Source organism: Trichosporon asahii, assembly GCF_000293215.1.
Source record: "Trichosporon asahii var. asahii CBS 2479 unplaced genomic scaffold scaffold00070, whole genome shotgun sequence".
NCBI classification, from domain to species: domain Eukaryota; kingdom Fungi; phylum Basidiomycota; class Tremellomycetes; order Trichosporonales; family Trichosporonaceae; genus Trichosporon; species Trichosporon asahii.
Window position 1 is genome coordinate 1,590,760 of NW_014040855.1, and position 17,390 is coordinate 1,608,149.

General features: G+C 58.2%; 5 protein-coding genes and 2 non-coding genes across 7 annotated transcripts; 4 read left to right on the plus strand and 3 right to left on the minus strand.

Moving 5' to 3' along the window:
• Nucleotides 1-1,096: 1,096 nt before the first annotated feature.
• Nucleotides 1,097-1,190, plus strand: A1Q1_t485. Its single transcript has one exon. It is a non-coding gene; the product is annotated as a tRNA-Ile (tRNA).
• Nucleotides 1,191-2,224: 1,034 nt separating this feature from the next.
• Nucleotides 2,225-2,309, minus strand: A1Q1_t512. Its single transcript has one exon. It is a non-coding gene; the product is annotated as a tRNA-Asn (tRNA).
• Nucleotides 2,310-2,605: 296 nt separating this feature from the next.
• Nucleotides 2,606-4,120, minus strand: A1Q1_04380 (Cas41p; the record flags this gene model as incomplete). Its single annotated transcript, XM_014322746.1, has 10 exons — nt 2,606-2,886; nt 2,963-3,043; nt 3,088-3,102; nt 3,186-3,303; nt 3,359-3,441; nt 3,584-3,608; nt 3,661-3,671; nt 3,719-3,750; nt 3,854-3,945; nt 4,001-4,120. 10 exons carry the CDS (start codon nt 4,118-4,120, stop codon nt 2,606-2,608), a joined length of 858 nt encoding a protein of 285 aa, XP_014178221.1.
• A 597-nt stretch (nt 4,121-4,717) lies between these two features.
• A1Q1_04381 (iron ion transporter) lies at nt 4,718-5,896 on the plus strand (the record flags this gene model as incomplete). The annotated part of the gene is made up of 3 exons (XM_014322747.1): nt 4,718-5,010; nt 5,063-5,413; nt 5,467-5,896. 3 exons carry the CDS (start codon nt 4,718-4,720, stop codon nt 5,894-5,896), a joined length of 1,074 nt encoding a protein of 357 aa, XP_014178222.1.
• Nucleotides 5,897-6,112: 216 nt separating this feature from the next.
• Nucleotides 6,113-8,802, minus strand: A1Q1_04382 (intracellular protein transport-related protein; the record flags this gene model as incomplete). The annotated part of the gene is made up of 5 exons (XM_014322748.1): nt 6,113-7,067; nt 7,442-7,657; nt 7,696-8,312; nt 8,360-8,470; nt 8,656-8,802. The coding sequence occupies 5 exons, from the start codon at nt 8,800-8,802 to the stop codon at nt 6,113-6,115; spliced, it is 2,046 nt and encodes a 681-aa protein (XP_014178223.1).
• A 733-nt stretch (nt 8,803-9,535) lies between these two features.
• A1Q1_04383 (valine-tRNA ligase) lies at nt 9,536-12,958 on the plus strand (the record flags this gene model as incomplete). Its single annotated transcript, XM_014322749.1, has 4 exons — nt 9,536-9,689; nt 9,748-9,915; nt 9,962-10,434; nt 10,472-12,958. 4 exons carry the CDS (start codon nt 9,536-9,538, stop codon nt 12,956-12,958), a joined length of 3,282 nt encoding a protein of 1,093 aa, XP_014178224.1.
• Nucleotides 12,959-13,433: 475 nt separating this feature from the next.
• A1Q1_04384 (vacuolar membrane protein) lies at nt 13,434-17,011 on the plus strand (the record flags this gene model as incomplete). The annotated part of the gene is made up of 2 exons (XM_014322750.1): nt 13,434-13,515; nt 13,632-17,011. The coding sequence occupies 2 exons, from the start codon at nt 13,434-13,436 to the stop codon at nt 17,009-17,011; spliced, it is 3,462 nt and encodes a 1,153-aa protein (XP_014178225.1).
• Between the last annotated feature and the right edge of the window lie 379 nt (nt 17,012-17,390).

The window sequence follows — 17,390 nt, forward strand, 5'->3', positions numbered from 1 at the left end:
GGCGGTCCTGCCGCGCTGCAGCGCGCTCCGGCCGCTGCGGCTCGTGCAGCCTCCCCCGCTCTGCAGGCTGCCGGCATTGTGCCCCAAAAGGTCTCGAACCTCTCGGGCGCAGAGCTCATGCGCCGCCGCCGCGCCGAGGCCGTCCTCGGGATGGAGGATGAGAAGGACGAGAAGAAGTAACGTAGACGAATATGTTGTTATGTAACCGGCTGGCGAGGCCGTATGTACAAGTGATGAACAATGCTGATGCGTGCGATTGACGGTCGACTGGGCTGCATGCACTTGGGGTGCGTTGGTCGTATGAGCGGTTCGCCGGTTGGATTTTGAGCTTCTAAGAGGAGGGAAGCAGTGATTGAGTCATCTCCGATCCTACTCGTACCCAGGGAGATAGGTCGCATCGACTTGCAGCGCGACAGTCAGGCAGACGACCTTACGGCGCCTGCGCCAGCGCCAGGGACGCCATCCGATGATCTTCCACCCGAGGATTCTCATGAGCGTCTGAGAGGTGTGAGAGAGGCGTTCGGGAGGCGAGCTAGGAGGTGGCGGTGGTCGAGTTGAGCTCGGTGTCGGGGTATGTACATGTAACTGATTGCACTGACGCTTAAAGGCATTGGTGATATGGTATCATATCAACAGTGTGCGGCTTGCGAAGAGGCGGAGGTCTTCCGCGACGCAATGGACACTCTGTTGCGGCGCCGGTTCATGCCTGCAGCCTCAGTCTATCGTTGTCGGCAGGATGACTTCCCGTTTGTAACGTGAGCGATAACGCGCGTTTATCAGCGAGCGATCTTGGCACGCCTACAGCATAGCCACGCCGAGCATGTGCGCCAGCCGCGCTGCGTATCGCCGTCGGACGAAGTTACGAAGCAAGACACGAGGCATACCGACGCATCGACGCCGCTCACACTCTCCTCACGTCCTTCCGACCCACAGGAGTGCAGCCATCTGGAGCCATTACCGACCCCGTGCGTTCCTCGTCCGCTCCTTCCTCAACCGCTCCTCCTTCTCCCTGCTATACTCGGACGGAACAGAACCCCAACAGCTGACATCATCCGCCTCTCGTTATACTCCTCTTGTTTGTTCTCTCAACATCCGAGGCCGCTTAGCTCAGCTGGTTAGAGCATCGTACTAATACGAAGACATCGTATCAGTCCATGCGGAGGTCGGCAGTTCGATCCTGTCAGTGGTCAATTTTTTTGCTGTTCTGCTCTCCTGAGCATTATGCATGTGTTTTTGGGGTCGGTTGGAGGATTGGAAGAGGGGGATGACGTTGGAAGAGTGATTTTTCGGCGGTTGTAGGGCGGGGATGTGGCACTGGGTGGAGGTGTGGCGCTAATGGCACCAGGATATCCTCCTATCTGTTTGTTTCGAAGCTATCGTTGATCGTCGACGCGCATGTCTCATGTAGGACAGATGTAGAGCTGAGGAGGTAGAATTCCAGGCTGTTCGACGCTGTTTAGAGTGCGACCTTTTCGGCACAGTGTACGATGCTCATGTCAAGGTGGTAGGTGCGCTAGCTGTTCAAAGCCACCACCGAAGGGCGCTATTGTCATTGTTCTGTTCCACGAGGGAGGAGAAGTTCTAAGCATCTGTGGCTGAGTTGCAGCCTCGCCTGTAGAGGAGGTGGCCAGTTGTTGACAGCTCGCAGGGGCGGAACGACGTCGCTTGCATGTGCTGTTGGTGCATTCCCTGGCGTCCGGAGGGCCATCACATGCCACCACAGGCCAAGTCGGTGCTCACGCACCTCAACCAGACTACCGGGAGAGTGAATGGCACAGGATCCTCTGCGGAGCAGGCATGGCTCTCGCCGGCAATGGTGTATAGGCGCTGCCTAGAATATCCAGTGGAGTCTGTGCTTCTGTCATCTGAACACGCGCCTTGCGCAGGTGGATAAGGTGCGCAGCGACCGACGATGGGTGCCTCCCGCTCCAAGGGCTCGAAGTGCTCGCGCACTGCACATCTAGCAACCTAGAGTCGGCGTGATGATTGTGCGAGCGGGTGACAGTGATTAAGCCCCTCACGGGCTCCAACCGCCGAACTTAGCCACGCTGCAGCTTCCACCAACGTCGTGACACAGCCACAGACCTCCAGCTCGTTCCTGCTTCCAAATACGCACTGAAACATGATTGAGCACATCGCCAGCACGCCGAGAGCTACGCCAAAGGCTCCACTCATAGGCACGGCACCCGGCGCTAAAAAGGAGGCCGTAAGGATGACAAAAATGCTGCCCCACACGGGCTCGAACCGTGGACCTCGGAGTATGTTATTGGATAACAGCTCCACGCGCTAGCCAACTGAGCCATAGGGCACTTCTTGTTTGCGATGAGTTGGCACGTTACATAAGCAGGAGATGTGGATTTCGTTTGTCCGTTTGGCCTTTCTCTCCTCGGTTGACACACGACAGCGGACGAAAGATGGCCTGCTTACACGAATGTACATATGTAAAGTGTTCTAAAAGTTCAAGGGTGTGTGGTCTGAAGCACCGCATGCTGTGGTCTGATAGTTCGTCTAAATCTAAATGTCCAGTCTCATTCTTAACCCATCGTCCAGGGTACTTTGGGGGATGTATCCGCCGCCCATGAAGTCACCCGTAGCCCGAGCACGACTACTTCTTGTTACTCGACGCCGTGTTCTTGTAGATCATGAGACCGGCCAGCGCGAGCGAGTATCCGAACACCTGGACGGCAGTGACGGACGAGCCGAAGAAGATGACGCTGGACGAGATGAGGAGAATATCCTTGAACACGCCGGCGAGAGTGAGCACGAGGCCGCCAGCCGCGCCGATAAGGAACACGGCGGCGACGTTCAGGAGGAACGCGCAGAGCGCGTTTGTTGACATGATGAAGAAGCCGATACGCGGGATTGCCTGGAACGGCGCGAGCCCTTCTGTGAAGGGAAGGAAACAGGCGTTGATTATGGCGCACACCTGATCGTCAGTTTCGACATTACAAGGGCAACTCACGGGTGCGTAGTAGTGCAATGAGCACAGCGGGTCCATCTTCAGACCCTGCAGGAGGACCTGGATCATGACGAGTCGCGACGACTCAAACTGGTCGTCAGTTCAGGAAATTCCTCTGGTCAACTCACCACAACGGCACTGGTCTGGAACACGAAGCCCATCAGGTTGAAATGAAGCTCCCCGTAAGCAGCTGGAAGTTAGCTGAGTCACTGTTCAATCAGCTCACCAAGCGCGCAACCAGTCGAGATTAGCAAAACGATCGCCAGCAGCTTGTGGTTCAGAGGTTGGATTCCGAAGAGCGCCGACGTCAGGACGATGGCGACTGGCGTGAACGCCTTCAGCATCTGGATGAACGACACGGTCAACCTGAGGTCAGCAGAGCTCATGGCTGTCACTCACGTCAGGTAAGCCGAGTTGCTGAGGATGAGCGAGCCCGAGAACAGGACACCGATCGGCAGAATCGACTTGAGGTAGATTTCGCGCTGCCTGTCAGTTATCACGAACCACGAAACAACGCACAGTCATCGGGATCCGGTCAAGTCCGTCCATGAGGTTGGTCGTTAGCCGCAGGACACGAGTTCCGAGAGCCTGCCGTCAGTTGGAGGTCGTATATCGACAACTTACAGCGCCCCCAAGATGGAATGATGTCCTGCAGGTTAGTACCACGCTGTCTGCTTCATTGCTCTAGACGCTGCACTAACAGGAAGATGGGCTGGAGAGTCAGCTACAAGAGTGGAGAAAGTCAGTTGCGTCACGTACGTATGGGAAGTTCAGGTTGGTGTAGAGGTACTCTGGGACTGTCAGATACCGGCACTCTCGAGCACGCACTGTTGTAAATGATGACGGCGGAAGAGAGAGCAATCCAAATGGGGACTGCGGTGAGCTCGTACGTACGATCTGAGTAGCTCACTGATCGCGGCGGCCTTCAGGTTCACGCGCTGTGTTGGTCGCGCTGTCGTGACGGGGGCGTCCTTCTCGTTGGCAGTCTGGAGGGAAGCGTCAGCTCACCGTTTGTTGACACATTCCGGCTCTGTGACTCACCGTGTCCAGGCTCTTCTCGTCATGAAAGCTGAGCCCACTGTCACTGCGTGCGGACAACATGGACGGCATGTTGGGTACGTCCTCACTTTCAGCCTTGGAGTGTGTTGGAAGCAGCGGCATGGTAGCAGTACAGCTGGCTGCGGCGCGTGTGGGAGTGATCGAAAGAAGACGTCTGCCGTTTGTTATGGGGCGAGTCTGGGTGGGCTGGCGGTGGAGGTGGGATTGTCAGGCTGGCAACGACGGAGCCGGCGCGCTGTTGAGCGTGGTGCTCAAGGCAGAGGGACCGATGGTAAAGACGGAAGAGGATGAGGTGTGAAGCAAAGTTCGAACATGCGGACTAGGCTAGCGTGTGTGTGCGAGTGTGCAAGGTGCGTCTGGCCGCTGGAACGGGGAGGTGACTGGGACATCTGATTCGGGCGACGAATTCACGTTTCACCTCGACATTGCCCAGGGTCGGTCCCGGCGTACTCCTCTTAACGTAACCTTAAGGGTCTAGGTCCTGCGTCCACTCGAGCAAGCTGCCAGCGGCGGCCGTGAGCACAACTTGCCTCCGAAGGGTCGACCGTCTTCTCAGGCCCTTCAAATACATAAATCCAACTCGCCCTCGTCGCCCTTGCCCTTGAACTGAGAAGCTTAAGCCAAGGGTACATGCTCCTCGCTCGCTGCTCATGCTTAACTCCTGTGACTTCGCAGAGCATGCAGAAGTGCTGGATCGGCATGCGCGCCAGACTGCGCGCCCAGGAGGGCACGTTTATGGCTGTCACGTCTATGCCAAGGAGTCTCTGGACATGGATGGCGGTAGCTGTGGCTGATCGCCGGAGCTGGAGCGCAGGTCCTTCGACTTTTGCAATGCAGAGCAGCATGCAGCAGCAGGCTGCTGGTGGTGGGGCCTCAGCTGCCTTCCTGAAGGGCGGGACCGTGCATGTCCCCGCATCGACGCCGCCGCGCCGCCGCACCTACAGGAATCCTCGACTTTCTGAGCAAAGCCCTCGAACTCGAACTGAGCGAGCGTCCGTGGGAGAGTGGCCATCAGACTTCGAGACACTTCGTGCACCGTGGGAGAATCCCGCTTTCACCCGGCAACGCTCCGACAGTGGAGGCTGGTCCTTCGGGCGAAGCAGAGTGCGACCGTGGGAGACCGCAAAACCTCTGCACCGTAGCACCCAGGACGTCTCCGACGAAGCCGACCATCGGGCCCGATAACCGTCCCAGACTCCAGTCGACTCACCTTGGCACTCCGCGTTCGCCGCAGACGCCGCACACACTCCCTCACACACCCGGCACGCACCCGAGGCCTGCAGCGGGCGCTAGTTATCAGATAAATACCGCGGTAACCGTCTCGCCCCCGCCCACTCCCGCGCCACCGGTCCACTTGACGGTATCGACAGCATGGGTGCGACAGATTACTTCTCGGTAAGCTGCAACGCCGTTTCCAGCTAACGTTAGCCCGTCGCGGCCTTCATCAGTCTGCGCGAGACGCTCGAGGCAGGCATCATCAGTGAGTTACAGTATCCGCTGCCTGAACTGACAGCAGTTGCGGTACTTCTCGGCTTCGTCGACCAGATCATTCCCTACTCGCCCTCCCAAAACAGCGGTTCGCGCACAGAGCTGCTCAACGAGGGACAGGGAGAGCGACGCTACTCGACCTTCGGACGGAGTGCGCCGAATATTAACCCGCAGCTCCTCAGCCCCGTCGTGCGCGCGCGCGATCTCGACGACGACGCGATCAGCGACGTCTCCTCCATCGATGGCGAGGAGCGGCCGACCTATGACCGCAATCAGGTTGTCCGCGCCCTCAAAACGCAGGTCTGGAGCGGCGCGCTTATTGGTCTCGCTGCTGCCTCTGTGGTCGGCGCAATCGTGCTCTACATCGTGAGTTTGGCGCGTGACGGGTAGTGGTGTGGGGATGTGGGGGACCAGTCACGCTGTGGGGTTGGTCTTGTGACGGGCGGTTTAATGCCTCAACCGGATGTCTCTTTCGGAAACGGAGACCTGCACCGCAGTTTTACTTCTTCCGAAGTGTGCAGATCTTCCGGATGCAGCGAGGAAGCCTACCCCGTACCCTTGCACACCAATGCCCCACGTCGATCCGCGCGTCGGCCCTTGTCTGGATTAAGCTGACCCCAGTTCTACCACTTCGCCCACGACCTCTGGCAAGACGCCGAGAATCTCTGGGAGGGTATTTTCTGCGGCATTGCCGCGCTCATCATCCTCGTGATGGGCCTCGCCTTCCTTCGCCTGCCGATGGCGCAGACAAAGTGGCGCCTCAAGCTCATCAGTGCCGTCGAGGGCCACGCGGGCGTCTCCGACGTCGCGAGTGCCTGGAAGAAGCGCAAGGTGCGCGCCCGCGCTGCGCGAGGTTTCATCCTCTTCGGTCTTCCCTTCATCACGGTGCTGCGAGAGGGACTCGAGGGCGTGGTCTTCCTTGGCGGTATTGGCATCACCGACTCGCCGCGCGCGATCATTTTCGGCGCCCTGACCGGCTTTGCCGTCGGCGGGCTCGCGGCCTGGTACCTCTTCTCGAGGGCTGAGCGTCTCTCCCTGAAGACGTTCACGACGGCGTCGACCATGCTGCTCTTCATCATGGGCGCTGGCCTGGCCAGTAGGTCCGCCTACGGCATCGAGCGGCAATACTTTGTGAACGGCGTCGGTGCGCAGGCCGCGGAAAGTGGAGACGGACCAGGCTCGTACCGCGTCGCAGGCAACATTTGGAAACTGAAGGGCTGTTCCCCGGAACCCGGACATGACGGATACAGCGGGTTCTGGCAGCTGGCGCAGTCGCTCGTCGGGTGGAACAACATCGGCACCGTCTGGACGTGTGGCACGTACATGGCCTATTGGTGGTTTATAATCTTCACGCTCGTCAGGATGAAGTACAAGGAGGGACGGGCTGAGATCTGCGGACACAAGTCGGCCCGCGGACGCGAGCTCGACAAGCGACGTAAGCGCGCCATCCGCCTGGAGGGGGAGGAGGAGGGTCTCCTCCAGCCTGACGAGAATCTCGCCGGTCCGTCGGGCAGCAGGACCTCCGAGGACGAGCAGCCCCACGCTGGCCCCTCGTCCGCCACTACAACGTAGATTACTACAGCCTCTTAGCGTAAAGCACCTATAATCTTGTTGTTGTACATGACCAACCACAGAAGCCAAAAACGAGAGTAGACCAGTTAGAATCTCTACAGTAACGACCTGTCCGCCACGATGCAGATTATCACCACGCAGCATCGCAGCATAACCGAAAGACTAATACATAAATACACGGAATCCTGTCCTGTCGTTCTATCGTCATATATGATATCATCAGAACTGCGCTGTCAGCTTGACGAGCTTGGACAAGAGAGCTGTACTCACCCTAACAAAGTACGACCCGTTCGCCTTGGTCAGGTATCGCACCCACTTCGTGGCGCCTGACGTTAGTTGGGGTTTCACAGGCGCAGCACTCACCAGCTCCTGACTTCTCGAACACCTTGAGGTATCGGACGAGCAGTCCCGAGGCAGTGTACATGACGACTGAACGTTAGCTGACAGGCGGCACTCCCTAATTCACCGGAGAAGTCGATCTCGATGGGAGGCCGCGACCAGGCCTGTCGCGTGGTCGTGTGCGCGAGCTCCGCCTCGGCCGTGAGCGTGCACTCCTGCTGGCCCTGGATCTTGGGAATCCTGATATCAGTTAAAGACAGAACGTGTTTGTAACTCACTTCCAGATGATGACATTCTCGCCGGGTGCGTACTTGGCCTTTCCGATACCGACCTTGGAGTCGACCTTGGTCGTCGATAACGGCGTGGGGATCTTGAGCACGACGTTGTTGGCCTGGAGCTTCGAGTCAAAGCTCGCCTTCAGGTGGATAGTGTACTCGACTCGCGTCTTGGTGGGCTCAATGACGTGCGTCTGCAGCTTGAAGGGGAGCGAAATGTTCGACGTGCAGCGGTACTTCATGAGCTCGAACTCGCCATCGGGAGGGATGAACGAGATGCTCCGGTCCGAGTCGAACTTGCCCAGCCGCACGCACTGGTGGAACTGGCAGTCGTCGAGCTCGACTGCGCTGTCGCCCTTGGCCACGTTGTCGTTGCCCTTCTTGTCGAGCACGAGCTTGTCGTTCAGACCAAACTTGCATTCGGGCATGCCGCTCAGGTACGCTCGCATCAGAATCTGTCCGTCCACGTCTGCGCGCAGCGTCGAACCGTCCTTCGACATGAGCAGGTTCACCGTCTCGATCACGTCCACGAACGCCTCGTTCTTCCGGTACTTGACGTCCGCGCGGCGCCACGACGTCGCGCCAGTCGCCTGGATCGTGATACGGGAAGAGTCCTCCCGCTGCGACATCAGCTGCAAGTTCTCGAGCAAGCTGTCAGTAAACGCACCACTGCCATCTCCGACTTGACACCCTCCGTAGTGATGTACATCTTTAGCGTGTCAATCTCAGAATTCTGAGGGTAACCAAAGTCGAGAATCTCTGCGGCGTCAGCTCGCGACTAGCACCAAGCAGCTCACCGTCCAGAAGCTCATAGATCAGGATGAAGTTGTTCTTGACGCTCTCCTCGTCCAGCTTCCCGAAATAGCTTCGAGAGATGGAGATGAAGCGATACAGAAACTCGAACACCAGGGCTGCCGAGGCGTTGCATCTGCGTTGTTAGCTGGCCGGACCCTTCTAGCTTACTTCGTCACAGCCACGATGAAGATGTTGTTGATGCGGACATGGAAGAACGACGTTGATCCGAGCGTGATGATGGGCGATCGCACGTCCGGGTTCGACACAACCTGGATTCTGAAGACGTCTGAGATCGAGCGCCTGTTGTGTTAGCATCGAGAGCAACGGGGGAAGTTGTCTGCAGACGCATGTGTTCGATAACAGAGGCAACTTGCAGCGCGGGCGGCACTCACTTCAGGTCTGCCCGGAATAGACGGGAGATGAGCACCTGAGGTCAGCATGGACTTGGCGGGTAGATGAGTAGTCGTACCTCGCCCTTCTGGTTGAAGATGAAGAACGCCTGGCAGTTAGCGAAGCGTCTCACAGCGGACCCGTACCGAAATCATGGTGCTTCAAGATCTCTGAGCGATATGTTCCCGACGTTCCAAAGGAGAGATGCTGTCGACGACGTCGTTGGTGACCATCCGTTGCGCCGAGGTCATGCAAGCCAGGGCGTCACCGCTCGAGGCGCGTCGTGGCTGAGGTCCCATCGTGATCGGCCGACCTCCGGCATATTGCCACTTCATTTTCCCTCCACGTGGCTATCCGTATCAGGCCGACCAGACATTTCGTTTGTTTCGAGTCGGGCGCTCGGCCATCTCAGACGAAAGTTGCAGCTCGACTTATCAACCACACTCGCATACCTCACGTCAAGCTTAAGCGGAAGCTTGATAACTCGGTCGACTAGCTGGTGGTGTATATGCTCCGCCGCCTGATCTTTTCGACTCCAAAAAAGCTCGCGCCACTTGCCAACCCCCTGTCCTCTTCAAAATTGTCGGTGCAGCTGAGGCCTTCGGATCGCTCGAGCCTGAACAAATCGCCACTTAGACTTATCCACACCTCGCCCATCATGTCTGCCGAGCAGGCCACCAAGCCTGCTGAGGCCGCCCCCGCCGCCCCTGCTCCCGCTGCCGCCGCCCCTGCTCCCGCTGCCGCCGCCCCTGCCGAGGGTGCTGCTGCTGGTGCCGCGCCCGCCGAGGGAGAGAAGCCCTCGAAGAAGGGAGGTGAGCTTTGATGCCCTTTACAGGGTCTGCCAACGTCACAGAACTGACCAGTTTACAGCTAAGAAGGAGGCTAAGCGTCTCGAGAAGCTCGCCAAGGCTGCTGCAAAGCAGTCCGTCGCTACTCCCCAGAACGCCGGCCCCAAGAAGGAGAAGAAGGTCAAGGAGAAGAAGGAGGAGCAGCCTGCCGAGGAGTGGGTCAACCCTACTCCCCCCGGAGAGAAGAAGGGTGAGTACACATGAGTTGGCTGTTGCAGCATTCGCTGATGTCTCAGACCTCTCGGGCGACATTCCTCCGGGAGGCTACGACCCCATCAAGGTCGAGGCCGCTCACTATGACTGGTGGGAGAAGGAGGGCTTCTTCCTCCCCAAGTTCCAGGAGGATGGCACCCCTCTGCCCAAGGGAACGTTCTCCATGGTCTTCCCTCCCCCGAACGTCACCGGAAACCTTCACATCGGTCACGCCCTTACCACCGCTCTCCAGGACTCGCTGATCCGTTGGAAGCGCATGCAGGGTTACACCACCCTTTTCGTTCCCGGTTACGACCACGCCGGTATTGCTACCCAGGCTGTCGTCGAGGCTCGTCTCCTCAAGAACGAGGGCCACTCAAGGCACTACTACGGCCGTGAGAAGTTCCTTGAGAAGGTCTGGGAGTGGAAGGAGGAGTACCAGGCGAACATCACCAACCAGATGCGTCGTCTCGGTGGCTCTTTCGAGTGGGGCCGTGTTGCCTTCACCATGTCGGACGTGAGTTGCTAGCTTTTGAGCGATAACTGATGTTCAGTCGCTCTCTGAGGCTGTCCGCGAGGCCTTCGTCGCCCTTCACGAGAAGGGCCTCATCTACCGTGCCAACCGTCTCGTCAACTGGTGCTGCTACCTCAACACCTCGCTCTCCAACCTCGAGGTTGACCAGAAGCACGTCACCGGCCGCACTCTCCTGAATGTCAAGGGCTACGACCCCAAGGAGCGCTTCGAGTTCGGTGTCATCACCTCGTTCAAATACCCTATCGAGAACTCGGACGAGTTCATCGTTGTCGCCACCACCCGTCCCGAGACGATGCTCGGAGACACTGCTGTCGCCGTTCACCCTGATGACGAGCGCTACAAGCACCTCCACGGCAAGTACGTCATCCACCCCTTCAACGGCCGTCGCATCCCCATTGTCACCGACCCCATCACCGTCGACATGGAGTTCGGAACCGGTGCCGTCAAGATCACCCCTGCCCACGACCCCAACGACTTCGAGTGCGCTCAGCGCAACAACCTCGAGTTCATCAGCCTGATGAACGACGACGGTACCTACAACGAGAACGCCGCTCCCTTCCAGGGAATGAAGCGCTTCCACGTCCGTAACAAGATCATCGAGGCGCTCAAGGAGAAGGGTCTCTACGTCGGCCAGGAGGACAACGAGATGCAGCTCCCCATCTGCTCTCGCTCCGGCGACATTGTCGAGTCGATCATGAAGCCCCAGTGGTGGGTCAGCTGCAAGCCGATGGCTGAGGAGGTCCTCAAGCGCACTGAGGCCGGAGAGCTCGAGATCAAGCCCAAGCAGATCTCCAACGACTGGATCCGCTGGATGGAGAACATGCAGGACTGGTGCATCTCCCGTCAGCTCTGGTGGGGACACCGCTGCCCTGCTTACCTCCTCAAGTTCGACGGCGAGACCCCCAACACGGCCGACGAGAACAACTGGATCGTTGCCCGCTCGCTCGAGGATGCCCAGAAGGAGGCCGAGAAGCGCGCCAACGGCCGCAAGTTCACGCTTGAGCAGGACGAGGATGTCCTTGACACCTGGTTCTCGTCTGGTCTCTGGCCCTTCTCCACTCTCGGCTGGCCGAAGGAGACTGACGACCTGAAGCACTTCTACCCCAACTCCATCCTTGAGACCGGATGGGACATTCTGTTCTTCTGGGTCGCGCGTATGGCCTTCATGGGCAACCAGCTCACCGACAAAATGCCTTTCAAGGAGGTCTACTGCCACCCCATGGTCCGTGACGCTTGGGGACGCAAGATGTCCAAGTCCACCGGAAACGTCATCGACCCTCTCGATGTCATCACCGGTCAGAACCTCCAGAAGCTCCACGCCGACCTCCGCAAGGGTAACCTTCCCGAGAAGGAGATCAAGAAGGCCGAGGAGGGTCAGAAGAAGCTCTTCCCCAAGGGTATCCCCCAGTGTGGAACCGACGCTCTTCGTTTCACTCTCTGTAACTACACTTCTGGAGGCCGAGACATCAACCTCGACATTGGCCGTGTTGAAGGCTACCGCAAGTTCTGCAACAAGCTCTGGAACGCCACCAAGTTCGTCCTCTTCCGTCTCGACCTCTTCGACCTCGAGGGCAAGCGCAAGGCTGGCAACTTCAAGCCCAACGCTTCTGCTAAGCCCACCGGCAAGGAGAGCATCGCCGAGAAGTGGATCCTCCACCGTCTCAACGCTGCCGCGGCCCTGGTTAACCAGTCTCTGGAGAACCGCGACTTCGCCGACGCCACCAACCACGCCTACCGATTCTTCCTCAATGACTTCTGTGACGTTTTCATCGAGGCTACCAAGCCCGTCTTTGAGGCCAACGAGGACTCGCCGGAGAAAATCTCTTGCCAGAACACCCTCTACACTGCCCTTGACGGCGGTCTCCGCCTCCTCCACCCCTTCATGCCCTATGTCACCGAGGACCTTTGGCAGCGTCTCCCGCGCCGTGCTGGCGACGAGACCAAGTCGATCATGGTTGCCTCCTTCCCCGAGGAGACCTCCGACTTCGACTTCCCCCAGGCCGCCGCCGACTTCGAGCTCACCAACGACGTTATTGGTGCCGCTCGTTCCATCGTTGGTCTCTACAACCTTCCCACCAACGGCAAGACCCTCGAGGACAAGATCACCGTCATTGTCCAGGCCAAGACCCCCGAGCAGAAGGCTATGCTCGAGTCGCAGGCTTCCATCATTGTCGCCCTCACCAAGGGTGCTGGCCAGGCCAGGTTCATTTCGGAGGACAGCGAGGTCCCCAACGGATGTGCTTCCGAGGTTGTCACCGCCGACCTCAACGTCCACATCCCTGTTGCCGGAAAGGTCGACGCCGCTTCGGAGATCGCCAAGCTCGAGAAGAAGCAGGGTATCGCTCAGACTGGAAAGGACAAGCTCGTCAAGCTTACCCAGCAGTCCAACTACGAGACTGCCGTCCGTGAGGAGGTCAGGCAACAGAACGCCGAGAAGCTCGAGAAGCTCGAGAGCGAGATTGAGGCCATCCGCCTGGGTATTGAGCGATTCAAGACCTTCCTCTAAGATAAAAGATAGACGCCGGCAGTAGAGCTGAGGTTATGCATGTCGAGGATTTCGTATCAGCTGATGCGTTCAGTGCACTTTCCTATCAGATCCCGCCATCGGCTCCTAGATCGATAGCAGGCTGTTCATCGCAATTATTCCAGCCGAGCGTTCCGCCTGTGCTTGTGGACATCTTCCTCACCCATAATCTATGACTTGACTGCTCTTGCATAGTGTAGATTGCAGTGCGCTAGTTTAACCCCCATCAGATGTCAGCAGGAGGGATGCGGACTGGGATTTGCCACCCAACCGAAGGTGTTGCCACCGCTTGGCCTCTGGCCCCGCGCCCTATCGCACAGTTACGTCAATATGGTGTGCTGCCTCCACTTCCGCTTTCTCCACCGAACCATCCATCGCTTACCGATCCCATTGAACCTCAACGAGCACGATTTCTCACTCATAGTACACTGCGAAACAGCCGGCCACTGAAGCCACTATGCTCTTGTGGTTGGCACTGCTTGCTTCAGCCCAAGCCGCACAGCTTGTGGTGCCGCAAGCCCAACCGCCGGATATCGGAAGTGAGTGCTTAACGACGCGTGTTTGTGCCCGCCCCAACAGCTCCTCGTCTGAATCTCATCGCTTCTATCATCTGCGGCACGGCGGTATCTTAGGTATAGAAGCTGACAATATGCAGTTCAGAGCGAGACGCTCACGACAATCCTTTCCAACTCCAAGCAGCATGGTATTTTCGTCCGACTCCTGCAGCGCACGCGACTCATTCCGGTGCTCAGCCATATGAATGGCACCGTCTTCGCTCCTACAGATCAAGCGTGGCGAGACTGGGAGAAGAAACACAAGCCTGACGAAGGCAATCAGCTCGACTCAGCCGACGACGGGCGGTATCTCGGTTGGCTCGGTAGCTCTGGATTGGACGAGTGGATCGAGGACGCCGAGCCCCTTCCCATCGCATCTGATCCCACGATTCTCGACAACCAACACTTCGCACTCCGACAGCATCTCCTCTATCACGTTCTGAACTACACGATTACGGAAGATGAGTGGCTTGGGAAGCCGCCCAAGAACAAGAGCCTCATGATCGATTCAGACGACGAACCCGTCCCCATTCCGGGGAACATTACGGTCGAGGAGACACTTCTGTTCCCTCAGGAGAAAGCACCCAAGGCGCCCGTTCCAGGTGGACCTTGGGTTCCAGGCGACGGTAACGGCTTACTGGGGCACCAAGGTCAACGCCTTCGTGTCGCTCGACCTGGTTCTCAGATCGGAGGCGAGCGCGGTCTCATCGGCCTAAACGAGCGAGGCGAGGAAGGCACGGGCGTCTGGGACGGCAGCGGATGGTCGACTGAGCCTCCTGACCACCACTTCAACGGAAATAAGGACGAAGGCGACGGCGGCGACAAGGACAAGGATGGAGACAAGGATAAAGATGGAGACAAGGACAAGAAGCGCAAGGATAAATACAAGAGCGGCGGCCGCTGGGGTAGGAACGGCGGCGTCATCGGCATCACTGGTGTTCTGACGCCCCCGCCCAGCATGTCCGACGCCATCAAGGCCCATCCGAAACTGCAGTACCTTGCCCGGCTTCTTGCAAACGCGCTTCCCGATCCATTCCCGCCGTTCCTCAACTCTGCGCCCCATGTGACGCTCTTCGCCGCCAGCGACGATGCATTCAAGACGGCATTCGATGAGCAAGAGAGGACATACCTAGAGGGCCCCTTCGGAGCTGAGGGCGTCACCCGAGCCATCGGCCCAACTCTTATGATGACTAAGGAGATTGGCTGGAGCACGATGTTTAAGGCGAAGCCCAAGAATGTGACGACGGTGACCGACGCGCTTGAGATCGTCAAGGACAGCAAGGAAGGTCACCTGATAGTCAACGGAACCACCGCCGATGTCGTCGACATTTATACTGCCAACGGCGTCATCCACATTCTGCCGAAGCTGATCCTCCCCGACGGCTTTGAGCTTCTGAATAGTGTCGAGAAGGTCCTGCTGTCGAGGAACGCTACGCGCTTCGTGTCTCTCATGAGGTCGGCCAATCTCAGCGAGAAGTACATGGGCGTCGGAAAGGACAAGGAGTACACCGTTCTCGCGCCCACGGACGACGCGATCGACTACCTGCATTGGTACACCAGCCGTTTCTCAATGCAGACCGACGCCGAGGCGCTGTTTACGCAAGCGCAGCCTGGTCTTGTCACTATCCCTAGTGGCGAGGCCGATGACAAGCCCGACCTACCGCCGGATGTGTCGCCTCTTGCCGCCTTATTGCAGTATCACATCGTCGCTGGTCGCCTCAAGCCCCGCGATCTCACCGACGGCATGCTCTTGGAGACCGAACTGCACACGAAGGCTCTTAAAGGTAAGGCACAGCGCCTTCCAGTGGCCATATCTGATCAGCGCCGTACTCCGAAGGACGCGCCCGACGAAGAGCTTCGATTCGGAGGCGCCTTGGTGCTCGGCCCACCCGTCAAGTCCGGGAAGAGCATCATCTACTTTGTCTCTGCCATTTTGACTCCGCCTCTCGACATGCTGCAGACGGCTGTTGGCGATCTTCAGCTCTCGACATACATCGCAGCCGTATACGCGGCAGGGTTGGAGAAGTCTTTCAACAAGAATCCCGCTACCACCTTCTTCATCCCATCCAACAAAGCGTTCAGCAACCTCGGCCTCGTCACGCAGTATCTCCTGCTCCCCGAAGCTAGGGACGAGATCAGGAAGGTGCTCCACTATCACGCCGTCGAGAAGCTTGTCTACACGCAAGATCTCGAGATCGGCAACGCGGTGTACAAGTCCATGGAGGGTGGGGACTTTGTCTTGACAAAGAACGAGAACCAGACCAAAACAATCTCGAAGCGGAAAACTCTGTTCACCGTTCGATCTCCATCCAAGTGGCCTGGACACGACAGCGGCACGTCTTTGCCGAGTAACGCCGAACTGGCTTCCAGCAACGTTACGGACGCCGACCATTTGACGGAGACCGGCGTCATCCATGTCATTGACGGTATCGTTATCCCTTCCGACCTCAACATCACAATCGCGCAGCTCATTCGTGGTTCGAAGCAGCGCACGATGGTCGAACTCCTTATCAAGGCTGGCTTTGGCTGGATTCTTGAGGGCCGCCAGCCGTCAAAGGAGGAGGCCATCCATGCCGGTCTTATCGGCAAGGGTGGCAAAGGTGGAAAGGGTGATGATGACGGAGGGGACGACGACGACGATGACGACTGGGAGAATCTTGCCCTCCCGGCGTACACCGTACTCGTCCCCACGGATCGCGCCTTCTCACGCATCAACCTCACGCACTACCTGAGCGATAAGGAAGCTCTCTCGGACCTCGTCAAGCTGCATATCATTCCCTCATCTTCCCCTGAGTACGACTCCCAGTTTGCCGGCAAGCTTGGCAGCACGCTGCCAAGGCCAGGCAGCCCGCTTAGCCTAAACGACGACATGCTCTACCCGACACTAAACAAGGGTGACTACGGCCGCCTCGCGTTCCGCAGCATTACGAGTCACAATAAGGACGACGACGATGACGAACCACCGTCTGAAGGCTTCCTCGTTGGTGTGCACAACGCGCGCGGTGTGAACTCGAAGGGCGCAGAGATCGGCTTCGTCGGGCGGGCTACTGTGCGCTGGCGTCGCAACTCCGATGATGATGATGACGAAGACCCCGAGGACCCGAAGGTCAAGGTCAAGCATGCGCTGAGGTCTCGACTCTGGCGTGAGCACTCCATCAGTGACACGCCCCTGCTGCGCAACGGCATGACGCTTGGCGGCGGTGTGCTCATGATCGACGCCGTACTGGAGCCGTATCACCCCTCGTGGTTCGTGCGCTACCAGCCCCTGTTGCTGACGCTGGGCATCGGCTTCGTTGTCATTGCTCTCCTTGGTGCGGCTGGCTGGTGGTGGAAGAACAACAAAGGCGGTAAGATCGCTCTGCCTTTGACGGACGAGGACGAGGAGGAGCAGGAGCAGCGTAACCGAACCTGGCGTGACGGCCTGCACCATGCCAACGGGAACGGAAATGGAAACGGCGTCCACCCAAGCGAGAGCACATAGAAGTCTCAAGTGAGAGATGTTGTAGAATTGTCGTAACTTACAAAGTATAGTCTCGAATGGCAGTGTGCTGCACTATAACCCACTAGGGCTAGCTCAGTGGTATGTCCAGAGAATGTAAATTTTCCAAGTAACGTGGTGCGCGGTGCTTCTCGGCCGCCGGCCTTGCTCTTTATGACGGAGTTGGACAGTGAGGAGGACTGCAGCCAGATCTAAGACGTGTGCTGTGTGGAATGCGATGCAGATCGCACTCTCGGTGTCACCTGTCGTACTCGTCGTCGACAGTGGCACTACGCCCGCCTGCGTGCGACTACGGCCCACTGTCCTTGAGCGAAGTGAGCAAGCTCGAAGACCCAAGGCCGATCTGGTGCGAGCCGATCTT